Below are 14,351 nucleotides of genomic sequence, written 5' to 3' on the forward strand. Positions count from 1 at the left end.
TAGCTTATAAATATCAGAATTAAATTTTATTTGTAAAATTCATCGAAAATTTTTTGATTATGTATGACTGCATTCAGAAAGTGCCCTAAACTACAAATCAGAGCTATAAATTCATTAAACAAAACTACAACTTTTAGAGTTAAATATTACAATTGGTATATTTAGAGAGCATAATAATAATAGAGTATCCAAATTAATTCAATACAAAAAAAAACAAATTCAATGTTCATATTTTTAATTTAAATTAATCAGAATATTTTACAAACATTTTTAATTAATGAAATTATTAATGATTTTGAAAGTACTAATAATAATCATTTGAAAATATTTAAACCACTTAAGAATTTGAAATCATTTTTTGCAATAAATTTTAATTTTCCAACAAAAAATCATTGGGAATTTGAAAAAAAATCCCCGTTTTTTCTTAACTCGTGCAAAATCTCAACTAACACAATTTTAGAGGTCATTCAATACAAATGAATTTTTTTGTATATGAAAAAATTTTTTTTAAAAATTAAATTTATATGTGATTGTATTCCAAAAATGCCCCAAAAAATATGATTAAATACGAGACAATTGAAAATAAATAGGATGATATCATTAGAAACGCTCAATAACTGAAATAAAATTTTAACTATTTCATATTCGTATCTAATTCAATCAATTCTATCAATTGCATTTTACAATTTCTTATGCTTATTTATAAATTATGGGTCATTATTAACTTAAAATTATACTTAATTTACAGAATTCAACTCATTTGCAGCAATAGTTTTCTTAAATAACCAAATATGTGATTAATCCAATGATTACGCACAATAGTAATTATTGTATAAAACACACAAAATTAAAATTCAATTTAAATCCACGCTGATAACTGTACATGTAACTTTTAGAATTTCCTTAATCTTTTAAATATTCCCAAATTCACACTCTTAACACTTTTAAGTACAAGAATAATAACATGGGTGTTAAAGCGATAAAAATGTCCTGTAAAGCATATATATAACATAAAAATAAATAATAAGGATATAAAAATTTTTTTACAAATACTAAACGAGAATAAAACAAAAATCCCTTTATCTTACTGTCATCAGTATAAGATGAAAATTTTAAGAATTCACTTCATGAAAAATCATTGATGGTTGATCCTTCTATTTCAATTTTAGTTTTAGTTTCTTTACTTGTTTTTTTTTTTCTATTTTCTTGTTTAGTTCTTGGATTTGTGTTTATCGCGTATACATGCAATGCACTTAATATAAATTCATTTGCACTTTCAACTTTCAACTATTACTCTTGTTGTTTGTAATGGTTTCTTGTATTTTACAATATCAGAAAAATAAAAAATTTAAAAAATTGTATCGCACTTATACTTATATACAAAAGAATTATACTTAAATTAAAATAACTTACAATTTCAAGAACATTTCATTCTCTGAAAACTCTAAAATAAATGTAATGAATTTCTTAAAATGAGATTCGAAGCAAGATTTTACAAAAGTTAAGGTTACAACATGGAAAAATTCAAAACTTGCTTGCGTTAATAATACAGGAGCCACACCAACTATAACTATAACTGTAACACTATAAAGCATTGTGTAAAATTCGAGACCAACATATGGTTAGTGAAAATGAAAAATATAAATAGAAACAAGAATTATAAGAATGATAAGAAGAACACAAGAAATATACGTTATACGAAAACATATTTGTTCTTATCTTTTGAAAAGGATGTTAAACACATGTTCACATTTATTTTAAGGATATAATATAAATGCGAGTAGTATTCATGGGTATTTCGTATAAATATTAAAAATTAAATCCATTAAGTTCAATTTCTTTTATAAAAACTTTTCCTTTCAACACAAAACACCTCTTTTATTTCATTTATAACTTTTTATAATATTGTTATATTTAGAATTCTTACAATTGTACTTCATACAGAACAAAACGCAAAAAGGAAGAAAATTTTTCTCCTTGAAAAGTTTAATATAAAAATTGCATAAAAAAAAGAAGAAAGAAAAAGTTTCATTTAATCTTCGCTTATCACTAAAAATAAATCTTTTTCAAACTAAAAATAAATACGAAACTCATTTTAAGTAAAAACAGAGTTACCATATACTATGAAATTCGAATTTTGTACTGTCCGTCTACAATATTTTACCCATATAAGTCGGATTGAAATTGTTTTAATAAAATAATTTTTTTTGTTGCTTTTAGTTTAGGAAATTTTCCAATTTAAATTTTTGGAAGAATACTTTGTGTATACCTTCTAAAGAAATATAACAGTGTAGCGATTTCGAAAATCTTCAGCAATATTATAAAATTTCACATTTCGTCGATCAATTTCCAAGAATATGCCGAATTTGATCACATTTTTGTTGGTTTTCAATTTTATAATAACAGAGTTAAAAAAGGCTTGACAAATTTTCTATAACTTTCGAACCGATAGGAATTATTCCAAACAAATTTTCAGAGTTAATCGGATGAGTTTTTTACTGAAAATCGGAGAATATTCATTTAATTTTTTATTGATGCGTATTTTCCCTTTTAATATATTAAATTGCTCTAACAACTACCCAAAACAACTCATTATTGTATAGCTGGTACATAATTCGGAGTATTGTATAACTAAATAACCAAGTGTTATACATTCAGAACCACATAAAGGCTCAATAAAGACTTTTTCTTTAATTTTAAGAATTATTTTTAAATTAATATTTTCAACAACTGTAACAACAGTACCTATATATATATATATATATATATATATGTTGAATTCGAAAATTTATAAGTACCTATATATAATTATATGAAAAGCAAGTTCTTGTCCATACAAACCAAATGTACTATTGCACATTATAACTTACGTTAAGTATGAATGCTTTAAATACACAATATATATTGCATATTGTGGTATTAGAGGTTGTATTCTTCAACTTCTCGTATTTATTTATTTATTTTTAAACACATTATATATATATACATATATAATGTACATATATGAATTTATTTTCGTTGATCCTTGTTTTGGATATCACAAGTAATTTCACGAAAAGATTTATTACATTTTATACTTTGCTTGTACTTTATAAATTTTATTTTTTCATATACACACGTCTATATACGTATATAGGGTATATATCAATTCTCATATGTGAATGAGTACACCAAAAATACAAAGTGTGTACACATATATTTAAAGATTAAAGTATGTTGGAGTACTTTGGCACTTTTTCTCTCTTTGGAAATCTTTAAAACAATTTTTTAATAAAAGTAATAAAAAAAATATATGAAAAAATAAATAGTTGAAAGGTTTAAGCTTTACTTTTTGTTTAAAAAACAAAAAGAAAAGAGGAAAATAAAATGAGTATAACACTTTTGAAATGATGGGACGATAATTTTATATTAAAATACATTATATACGTATATGATATTAAGTATAATTAATCAAATTGTTAAGAGTTTGGAAAGAAAGCTTCAAGATGAGTTTTACTTCTTCTTCTTCTACTTCTTCTATACATGAAGTATACGGATTTTTGAAAATCATTTCAACATATATGAGCAGCATGTAGAGGCTTATAGAGTCCGAAAATGTTTTCATATTGAGAAAGAATAAAATTTATATATAAGTACGAAAATACCATATATGTATATAAGTTCACATATTACCACTATTTAGTGGTATAAATGGTTTAATGGTGTAATTTTTTCCTTTCTTTTTTTTATTGTTTTTCTGTTATCCATTTGAAAAATGGTTGGTCGATTTTATGTCTGAATTGTTTTATTACTTTAAATTTGTGGCAATGGAATGTTTTAACGATGAAAACAATAAATTTTCTATTGTGGCTGTTAGTTCAGTATCGTTGTATGGACAGAGGAGACTTTTAAAGAAAAAAAATGTGGAAAAAAAAAATGTTTTCTTCACTCTTTATACTCGTAGTATAAAAATCTTCCCTTGGGACATTTTAAAAATGAATTAATTATAAATAAATTCTGTTTATTTTTTTCCTTTTATTTTTTCAAAACTCAAATTAAAGATTTAAAATGAATAAATTTTTATTTAAAAAGAATTTCACTATAATTTTATTTACTTACTTATTTATTTTATTAAAATAATTTAAGTTTTTTTCATCAAATCAATCATTCCGAAAAATTTATACAATTTGAGCAAAAAAATATTTTTTTTCTTCATATATTCATAAGGCAAAAAAAACACTAATTTATGATTTTAATTAAGAGAAAAATTGAATTTCTTATTAAAATTTTAGAAATTGCATAATTTTTAATTGTAAAGTAATTGAGTTAAAAAACAATTTGTATTTAATTTGAAAGCTATGTGAATTAAATGAAATTGTGAATGAATAATATTGTATTTCAATAAAAAAAAAAAAAAATTAAATTCTGAGTGTTTTAATTAAAATTTTAATAAAATCTTTGAAAATGAAGGCTATCATATCAATTTTTAACTATAATATCTAATTAAAGGTGCTGTCGTGAATCTCAACTGGTTTCATTTCTAAGTGATTTTTTACAATTTAATTTAAACTGAAATAGATGTCACGAATCAACAAATTTATTCAATTCATTACAAATTTATGATTTTTGACATTTTATTTGAAATATTTTCATTTTCAAAAGTAGTGTAATATTTTCAATTTTATCTATACGATTTTAAATTCTTAACTACTAAAAAATGTTTGAAAAGAAATCTCAATATAATTGAACTAAAGATCAACTGAAATGATTATCTTTTTGATACCGATTGTTGAAGTCAATGGCTAATTTGTGGCAGCGTCTTAAATTTTTTAATTAATTATGAATTATAAATTAATATTAACTCACTTTTAAATATATTTGAGGTTTGACAATGCAATACAAAATCATGAGTTTGAACACTTTATAAAATTTATTTTTCTGCTCAAATAGACAAAATGGGTAAATTTTTTTAAAAGCTTTACAACAGGCCCAAATTCACAAAAAAATTATTAAATTTTTACATATTCTGAATTTGATGAAAATATGCATATTAGTAAATGTTAAGAATTTAAAATTTTACAGTTAAGGTTCTATAACATAAACTCCCGAAGTCGAAATTCTCTTTAATTCATGAACTGTATTCATTAATTTTGCATTGTATTTATTTTTAATTTTCACTTAACGCAAAATTATATTGTTTCAAAATAGCGATTTGCGTTATGGAGGTCTGATTGCCTATATACTAGAATGGCAGAAATTACACCTTTTTTTTAGGATTTTTTACTGATGAAAAATAAAATTTTGGCAAACCGGAAAAAGATTTTTTCACAATCGTTGGCACTTATGATTTCATCTTTATTTTCATAGTACGACCATCTGTCAACTCTTTAAATACGATAATAGCATAATAAAAATTATTTTCCATCATTACATAATTTTCTACAAATTTCATTTGCCTAAGGCCTAACCAAATTTTAACACAGCTTTTCAAAAAATAAATTTTGTAAGTCAAAGGATTATAATAACATCCATTACCCATTTATATCACTTGCTTACATCTTGTATCCCAAATCTTACCATAAAACAACAAACTTTCTCCATTTGACAAAATAAAAAATTTTAATTGCTCCCTTAGTTCCCTTATTAACAAACCCAACTTACCGCTTTTATTTATATTTTATTATTTTTTTTTTTTGCTTGTGGTTTTTATTTTTCTTTTTGCAAATAAAAAACTTTTTTATTACTCTCACTTAGATCTTCTTCTTTTTAAGTTTACTTTTGTGGCAAAGACAGACTAGTTTTTCTTTCTAGAACCACAAATTCTTTAACTTTAACATAACACATCTTTTTCTTATACAAAAACAAAAAATAAAGAAAATCTTCATCTTATTATTTACTATCCTCAGATAAAATGGTAAACATATTTATGTAAATATCCTGTGTATAAAAAGAAAATTTACCCACACACACACATGTGCTCATGCATATATGAAAGATTTTCATATGGGTGATTATAAAGTCTAATATTTAAATCTTTGAGGATTCGTAAAACAAGTGAAAATATCAAAATATCGTAGGATGCAATAAAATCTTCCATTAAAACATGAATTGCATGATAAGTACAGTAGAGTGTTGAAAATCTTCAATTTTAAAAGGAAGTTAGTTAAGACATGTTTATTTGTTTTAAATTTCTTAAAATGAATTTTTGTAATACAAAATGAAAATTAAATATACCGTATGAATACAAAATTTAGTATGTGTTTAATTTATAAATTTATTATAACAGGATGTAATGAATTTGAGATTACGTTTTGAATGCTATTTCTGAAAATAGAAATTAATGAATTAGTACTAGTATCCACAAGAATGTGTCAGAATTATTTTATGAATTTCATGTTACCTGCTATTTAAAACTATTGAAATCAATATTAAAATTTTATAAAATAATAAAATCTTGTAACCTTTATTTATAAAAAAGCGTTCACTTTAATGCAACAAATCTAAAATGACATATGCTACTGTAAGGGTATTAAACGTTTTAAGCCTCTAAGATCTCTTGGGGTTCAATTTTGAATTATTTCAACCTTTAATGGATAGATATTCGGTAGTTTCTAAATTTAATATTACAATTGAACAAGAAGTTTTAATGGTCCTCAAAAGAAATTTTTTTTAATTATAATAATAGGTTCCAAATTTAATCAGTTATTAAAATTCCTCTAAAAAGGCTTCAAATTTTATTATTATTTTTACTTAATAGCTGTATAATAAAAATGTTAAAGAATATTGTTTTATCTTATAGAACGAAAGGGAAATTTAAATTGTTAATACCGTATAGGTTCTAACAATCGTATATGATTTCACCTTTAGACACCTTGTCTTAAAGAACTTGCCAATTTTATTGCTATTTATGCAGAAAACGACGGGAAGAAAGTCAAATATAAGTAATTTATGCCTGGAAAATATTGAAATGGATTATCGGATTGCAACATTTCGTCCTGAAAATTTATAAAAAGCATCGAACTTATTTTCGAGGCGATCTCCGCTGTTTCATTTCTGCTTATTCAAAACGGATTTTAAACAATTTCGAAAGGCGATATTTCTACTAAGTTTAAGCAGTTTTTACAATATCGAAATCACCATATATAGAACTTGGTACATTAGTGTCTAAATTCTTAAAAAATTCAATTTATTCATGAATAATTTAAAAGATTTCCTTGTTAGATAGAATTGAGAGGCGATATTGGCTCCAAAGGTAAAGAATAAGTTAACACAAAGAGACAAAAAAATTTAAATAAAATTACTGAGGTATCTTATAATTGCCGTCACAATGTTAAAGACTTGTTTTTTTTTTCATTTATTACCAAACATTAAATGTTTGCACAATTTTTGTTTATTTCTTCTATAAATGTTATATAACTGGAAAAGAATGGCAAAGAAAAAATTCTTTGTTGAATTTTAACACTCATATATGCGGTTCTTAAAAGTTAAATATTCACTTTTTTTTTATTTTGATTTTTCAAAAAAAAAAAAAACAAATTGTAAGACGTTAGTTTCTTTTTATTTTGAGTAACAAAAATAAAAAACAAAAAGGATGTTAATTTAAACAAAAAAATTTTACATACATAAAATGAAAGGAAAGTGTTAAAGACCTTAAATTGCTGCAAGCTATTTTATTACTCTCATTTTATTTTATATATGTACTTAGCAGTGATGATGAAGGATCTGTTTCTTAAAATGTTAAGAAAGAAAATATGAAGAAAAAACAAACATGTTAACGAACTTTCATTCAAATCAAGTATAAAATAAAAGAATTCGTGAAGGCAAAACTCACAAGAAGAAACTAAAAACAGCAATGATTCGGAACAAATAAATCTTTTTTCTTTCAAAAAAACAGAAACATACAAAAATAATTGAAACCAATGAAAAATTAAATAAAAGGGGAGAACATGTCAATATGTCAAGTGTTTTATATACATACAATCATACAAAATGCATACATGGGAAGTATTTGACCTAAAGCAATATAAATTTGAAAAAAAGCATGAAAATACTAAAGCTGCAATTGAAAATTTAAAAAAAAAAAAAATTTTTTTCAGATTTGTTGAAGTTTAGGAAAATTTTTTTTTCCAAAATGCACAGGAAATATTTATAAATTTAAAGAAATTTTATTCAGTTGGCACAGCAAACATTAAGGAAATTAAATTTTTAATTATGTGTTCTATGAGAATGAAAACAATATATTGGAAATTTACGCGACCTTATAAATTAACTGGACATAAAATAATTAAATTCTTTATAAATCTTAAATTAATTTTTAAATTATATTATTAGTTAAAACTGACACTACAGTTATTAATTAATAACAGCGATTAATAATGCTTTAGCTGTTAAACTACTTAAAATTCCTAAATCTTGTTTAAAATACTACAAAATTTTTAAGTTTTAAATATTTTAAATAAAATGTATATATGTATATATATACGTTTATACTGGGTGTTTCTCTTAAGGTGGCGAATGATTCTTTGATTAATTTCCAGAAAAAAACTGTCTGGTTTGGAGGAGGGGGGGTGCAGATATACTCGTTTTCGAGCTACAGGCCGTTAAAAAAAATGGTATCAGATTTTTCCTGCATATAAATAAATGTTTATAACTTTGAAGCCTTGCGACATCGAGTAACTATCATAAAACAAAAAAAAACAAAAATTTTGAGTTTAACGAGCTTTATCTCGAAAACTATGGCTTAACTACAAATTGATTGTAAGACCGAAATTAAAGAGCAATCAATCGTCTTTCAATCCAATAACCAATGGTTATTCGAAGATATCAGCACCACCCCAGTTATACAATTTTTTAGTGGGAATTGGTCAATGAATCATTCCTGAAACTATTGGCCACCTTATAGGAAACACCCTGTATATAGGATAAAATCAGGATTCTAATAAAATAAAAATATTTCTTCTTTTGCATTCCTTTTGAATAAGTTGTCAAAAAGAATTCGAATAATATTTTTTTCCTTTGGCATAAAAAATTTTTTTTTTGTTTTTTAAATTGTAAATCGTCTATTTTGAATACTTTTTTAATACTATTAAAATTATAATGTTTTTTTCTTATTTATTCTTTAAAAATAATGCAATTTAAGTTTTTGGAACGTGATTACTTAGAATATTTCCCAAAGGCATTCGATATATATAAATTTTTTCGAAAAGTAATATTTTAATATTAAAAACTTTTAAATTAAGTTTTCCTTAGTCACTTTATTTATTTTTTATTTTCTTAATATTCTGAACTTCTTTTGACCTTTTTTGGTATTGTTAAAAAAAAAGTTTTGTCTCGTGTTGCAAAAAAAAAATATTTTTCTTACAATGTTTTCTTTTTTTTTTTTGGAAAAATAAGTTTAAAATTAAATTTTTAAAATATTTTGATTTTATAAAAAAAAATTGAAAAATAAATTCAATAAGAGTTTAAATTAAATTTTAAATAACATTTAAAATTTTTGTTCTTAAAAATGATTTAAAAAGTTTTTTTTTTCTTTTTTAAATAAAATTAAAAGATTTTCTTTCCAGAAAAGTTAATATGTTTGATAAGTGAAAGTAAATTTGAACTTGACTGAAAAACAAGAGTAATTTTAAGTTTTACACCATACAACAAAATTAAAACGCGATTAAATTTTAATTAATCAGCTATGTAGCTTTAAGTATAGCCGCACCATTGGGGTTATAAAAAAAATTTGTCACTTTGCTTCATATATGCCTTTGTGATAGTTGTTGATGAGTTGGGATAAAAGCTGACAGGAAATCACAAAAAATACTGAAAATAAATACTGAAAAGAAAGAAAGTTTTAAAGCAATAGTTTGCAATTTGAACAAATCATGGAGGCGACACATCAGCAACATTTCAAGTCCTTTAGAATTTTCTACAGTATTTTGATAAAATTTTATATAAACTTAAATAAGCAACTTGCTAATATTTATTTGAATATTCAGCAAAACCTTTGGCAATCTGAGGATTGTCTTCCAATAATTTTATTAGAAAATCAAATTGCTTCGTATTCGATAGCCTTTTTGCTACTGTTAAATGCAAAAACCCTTATTATCAATATAAAAATTAATAGAGTTAAAATTTTTAAGTATAATATGAAATCTCTAAATCATTTAACACTCTCACTGCCAGGTCAGTCAAAATGGTGGGACTCATTACTGCCAACAATGGCCACAAAGATATTTATTAAAATTGTTCCCGCTACGGCGACGATTTTTTGTAATTGCCGATATCATATAAGATAAAAAAATTTATAAGTACCATTTTAGCAGATATCCAAAAATCAGAATAAGTCCTATTCCAGCATCAAGAATTTTCTTGATCTATAATGACAATCAGTCTCTGAAAATAATAAAAATATATTCCAGGAGTGACTGAAGAGGCAATTTTTGCATAATCCATTTTCAGGTCGAAATGCCGACCAAAAAAATTTTGTAGTTTATTTTTTGTAGTTTATTTTCAGAAAAAGTAAAAATGCCGTTAACATTCTCGAATTATTTTTAATAAAATTTTTCGTGAAAATATTATTAGGGAATTGCCAATAGGTTTAAAAATGAACAAAGTAAAAACCAACTTTACCATGTGCATTTTTAAGTATAACAGGAAAATTTGAATGAAAGCCTTTAATTTAATTTTAATTAAAAATATTTTGGTTGAAAAAAAACAAAATTCAACCATTAAAATATCCCAGCATTACAATTTATTCCTTCTCTTCTTTAATTTAAATAACAAAATAATCATAAAATTTAACCGCTTTTAAAAACCAAAAATAGGTTAATAATGGTTTTAATTTTATTTTATAATTAAAGTCGAAGCAATTACAAGGAATTGTTAAACCGAAAAAGGAAAAGTTTTAAAGTAAAAACGGCGAAAAAAAAATTGATGACCATTTCCTTGATGGCTTTTAACGCGTTTTTTTATTACCCTCGAAATTGCATTACTTCCAAAAAAAATTGCAAATGGTTTCTGTTTTTTCTTTAATCTTTTCTTCATTTTTAATTTAGATGACGAGTTGAAATTTTTAAATGAAAATTTTAAATTTCATTGCTGTATTTCATTTCTGGCTCCTTCAAATTTTGTTATAACAGTCGAAATTTTTATTTTATTATTGAAAATTACTAAAATTTTCTTCATTCTTTAACTGACAACAATAATACGAGTAATAATGATGATCATTAAAAATATTTATAAAATAACCAGAATGATGCATACGCCAATTAAAAAAAAAAAATTTAACAATAAAGAATTTTAATCATTTTTTATTATTTTGCCACAAAACAAAATTTTGAACAATTTAATTAATTAAAAAAAAAATCATTAAACAAAAAAAAAATTTGGTTCAAAACTATTTATTATTGAATTTTTGTAATTTTTTCATAATAAAAAAAAAATTTATTTTATGCAATTAATTCAAGATCATTGCATTCTTTCGAAAATTTTTTTACGCTGTTAATCAAGCAGGTTTTAATAAAGATTAAATTATAAATGTCATTTAATTCTAGGAAATTTTTAATGAATGATTTTTTTACTCTTTTTAAATGAACGGCGATTTTTATCACTAGAAAATGGTTTGAGTTTAAAGGAAATTGAGCAGCGAACATTTAAAAATTTTGAAACAAAAATTTCATTTAAAATTATTCTGAGAGCAATAAATTATCTCGGCTTCAATTAAATCTGAAAATAAGGATGTACATCAATATAACTTGCAAGTATTGAGCACTCTTTCTAAAATAACGCGATACTAAATTTTCTTGGCCTTAAAGTTGTAGCTTCTATAACTTTTTTAAGCAATAAAAATTTAATAAAAAAATTATTTTAAAATTTTAGTTAATTTCTACTCTCATACATAAATCGAATTTAATTTTAAATTTGGAGCAGTGCTCTGGTGGCAGGTATGGTGAGTATAAGGCCACCGAGTAGAGAGCACAACTCTCGTTTTCTTTTTATGGTTTTAAAAAAAATGTATAGAGTTCATATGACGGAAGAAAAATGTTCGCTTTCCTTTATGTTTTAGATTTTCATATAACTTTTGAAGTTGAATTTTGATAATCGCAAAAAAATTGCCAAAAGAAGGAAATTTGCATTCAAAATAAATTTTCTTAAAAATATATTTCCTAAAATTTATAGAAATCCAATTGATGCAGATCTTCCTCATTGCAATTCCATAGAGTGCTGAGTTAAATTACGGAAAGAAAATTTAAAATCAATAAATTGAAAAATATTCATAGGATAAATTCACCAAACTCTAAGCATATCCTCTTTTTATAACAAAACTGTACTGAAAACACATCTTATATCTTATATTACATCTTATATTAAAGAAAATATTGAAATTTTCAATAATTCAGTGCCAACTTAGAATTAACACACAAAATATATTCAACAAATGAAAATTTTGAACTAACTAGGGCAGTGTTTGGAATTTCAAAGTAAATTCAAAGTAAAAATTTAATTTCTCTAAATTTCTTTAAATTAAAATTAATTGAACTGATTTTCACACAATTTCATAATTACATAAGTTCATTTTCACGTATTTCGCAAAAATAAAAAAGAAATTTTTTTACGTAAACGAAATTTCTTAAAAAATGGAATCGCAAATTTCCAGTGTACCGCTTTGAAATTTATTTATGATTTCTTAAAATTAAAAAAATATTATAAAAGAGAAAAGGTAATTCGATTTTTAAATTGCTGTGAAATTTAATAAACTTAACAAAAGGATTGTGTGTGCAAGCAAGAGTCAATTTTTACTTTAATGTTTCAATTAAAATTAAATTTAATAAAATTAATAAAAAGTTTTTAATTCAGTTGAAGTCATCAATTTACACGTATACACACATATTTGCGTCCTGATGAATGTCTAATTTGTTTTGCAAATATTTTGAAATTTTTTACTGAATTATGATGAAAAGAAGAAAATTTTTTTCATAGAGAATTAACCGATTTCAATCCCATTTTATAATTTTAATAATTTTGTAAAAGAAAAATTCAAATTTTTAGCAAATATTGCGTTACATGAGCTGCTGAGAATTTACCATAAGAAATTATTTTAATAACTTTTAAGAATGACAAAAAAATATGGTAAAGTTTGATTCCTGAACTTTTTATAAAATTTTATTTAAGTCAAAAATCATCGAAAATTTATATTGCAACAAATCAGGACCAAAATTTTATTATATAAATTATTTAAAGAAGAAACTTACTTTCGTGTACATCTATTTTTATATATTTAAAGGCTATTCAAAAATCCAATAGCAAAACACATACCTGAAAAAGAAAAATAAAAAAAGAATTAGTTTTAACAATTCAATGCTAAAATTTTTATGTGTTTTTATAAAATAGAAGCCTTTATAGTTTTAAAAAATAAAAAATATATGCGTTATTAATATCTATAGTTCAGCTTTAATCATCATGTGTCACAATCAACATCCTTTTTAATATTACACATTTTTTTTTAAATTTCATATAACAGCATCCTTTTTTATAAAAAGAGAATTGCGTATAAATAACAATGAACAATAAAGTTTACCTTTTACTATCGTGAATAAACTTATTACGTCTTTTCAACAATATGATTTAAAAAAGCAAAAAAAAAAATTCTTCAAATAAAACAGGCGCAAAATAACAATAGGGAACATTTTTAAAAGAGGTGAAAAAATAAAATGAAAACAAACCAGCAATTTCTATTGTTGCCACAGCCACCTTGTTTTTCTTTACACTTTGTATATTGCGTTTTATTTAAAACAAAAAACATTCAATTTTCAATGCCAATAACAATAAATAATATTTGTCATACTTATTGCTTAAATAATATTGTAAATTAAGTGAAACGAATCCTTTTTCTTTTGCAAATAATTGAAAGCAGTTTACTTACATAGAACCCAGAACAGTTTTAAGAAAGTTCAAAAAAAAAAAATATTAAATTAATTTCTCTAAAATAACTCTAGCGCCTTCCTATGTAATTCGATTTTCGTATTCGGAAAAATGGTAAGGTAGTCCAATCAATTTATAAAATCCTACCTGGAAACACGAAAATCGTTTTACGAAAATTCAATTCCAAAAAAAGGCCCCTGCAACAGCAAAATTTATGAATTGTTTAATGCCTATTTCATCCAAAAATGTATACATAATTAAGAATGGAAAATATTTTATATAATCAAATTTTTCTTCTCTTACTACTCTTATTGCTACAACAGAATTCTCTCTCATGGAATTAGACAATCTCTAATAAATATAATTTTCTCTTTATTTTACATACTCTTTCAGTCTTGTTGACTCTTTTTTGATCTCTAAATTCTGTAAGCTTAATCCATTTCACAATTCTAAAATTGAACTAA

The 14,351-nt window shown here is 23.6% G+C and overlaps 1 protein-coding gene across 1 annotated transcript in view; it reads right to left on the bottom strand.

The window, feature by feature from the left end:
• Positions 1 to 13,260, bottom strand: part of LOC129608231 (headcase protein) — a 62,395-nt gene extending 49,135 nt beyond the window's left edge. The window contains exon 1 of the mRNA XM_055519601.1: positions 13,218 to 13,260. Within this exon, the coding sequence (XP_055375576.1) occupies positions 13,218 to 13,229 (12 nt within the window). The 5' untranslated portion in view covers positions 13,230 to 13,260. The remainder of the gene's footprint in view (positions 1 to 13,217) is intronic.
• Between the last annotated feature and the right edge of the window lie 1,091 nt (positions 13,261 to 14,351).

The sequence above is a fragment of the Condylostylus longicornis genome, unplaced genomic scaffold (genome assembly GCF_029603195.1).
Source record: "Condylostylus longicornis isolate FDR11 unplaced genomic scaffold, ASM2960319v2 ptg000004l, whole genome shotgun sequence".
NCBI lineage: Eukaryota > Metazoa > Arthropoda > Insecta > Diptera > Dolichopodidae > Condylostylus > Condylostylus longicornis.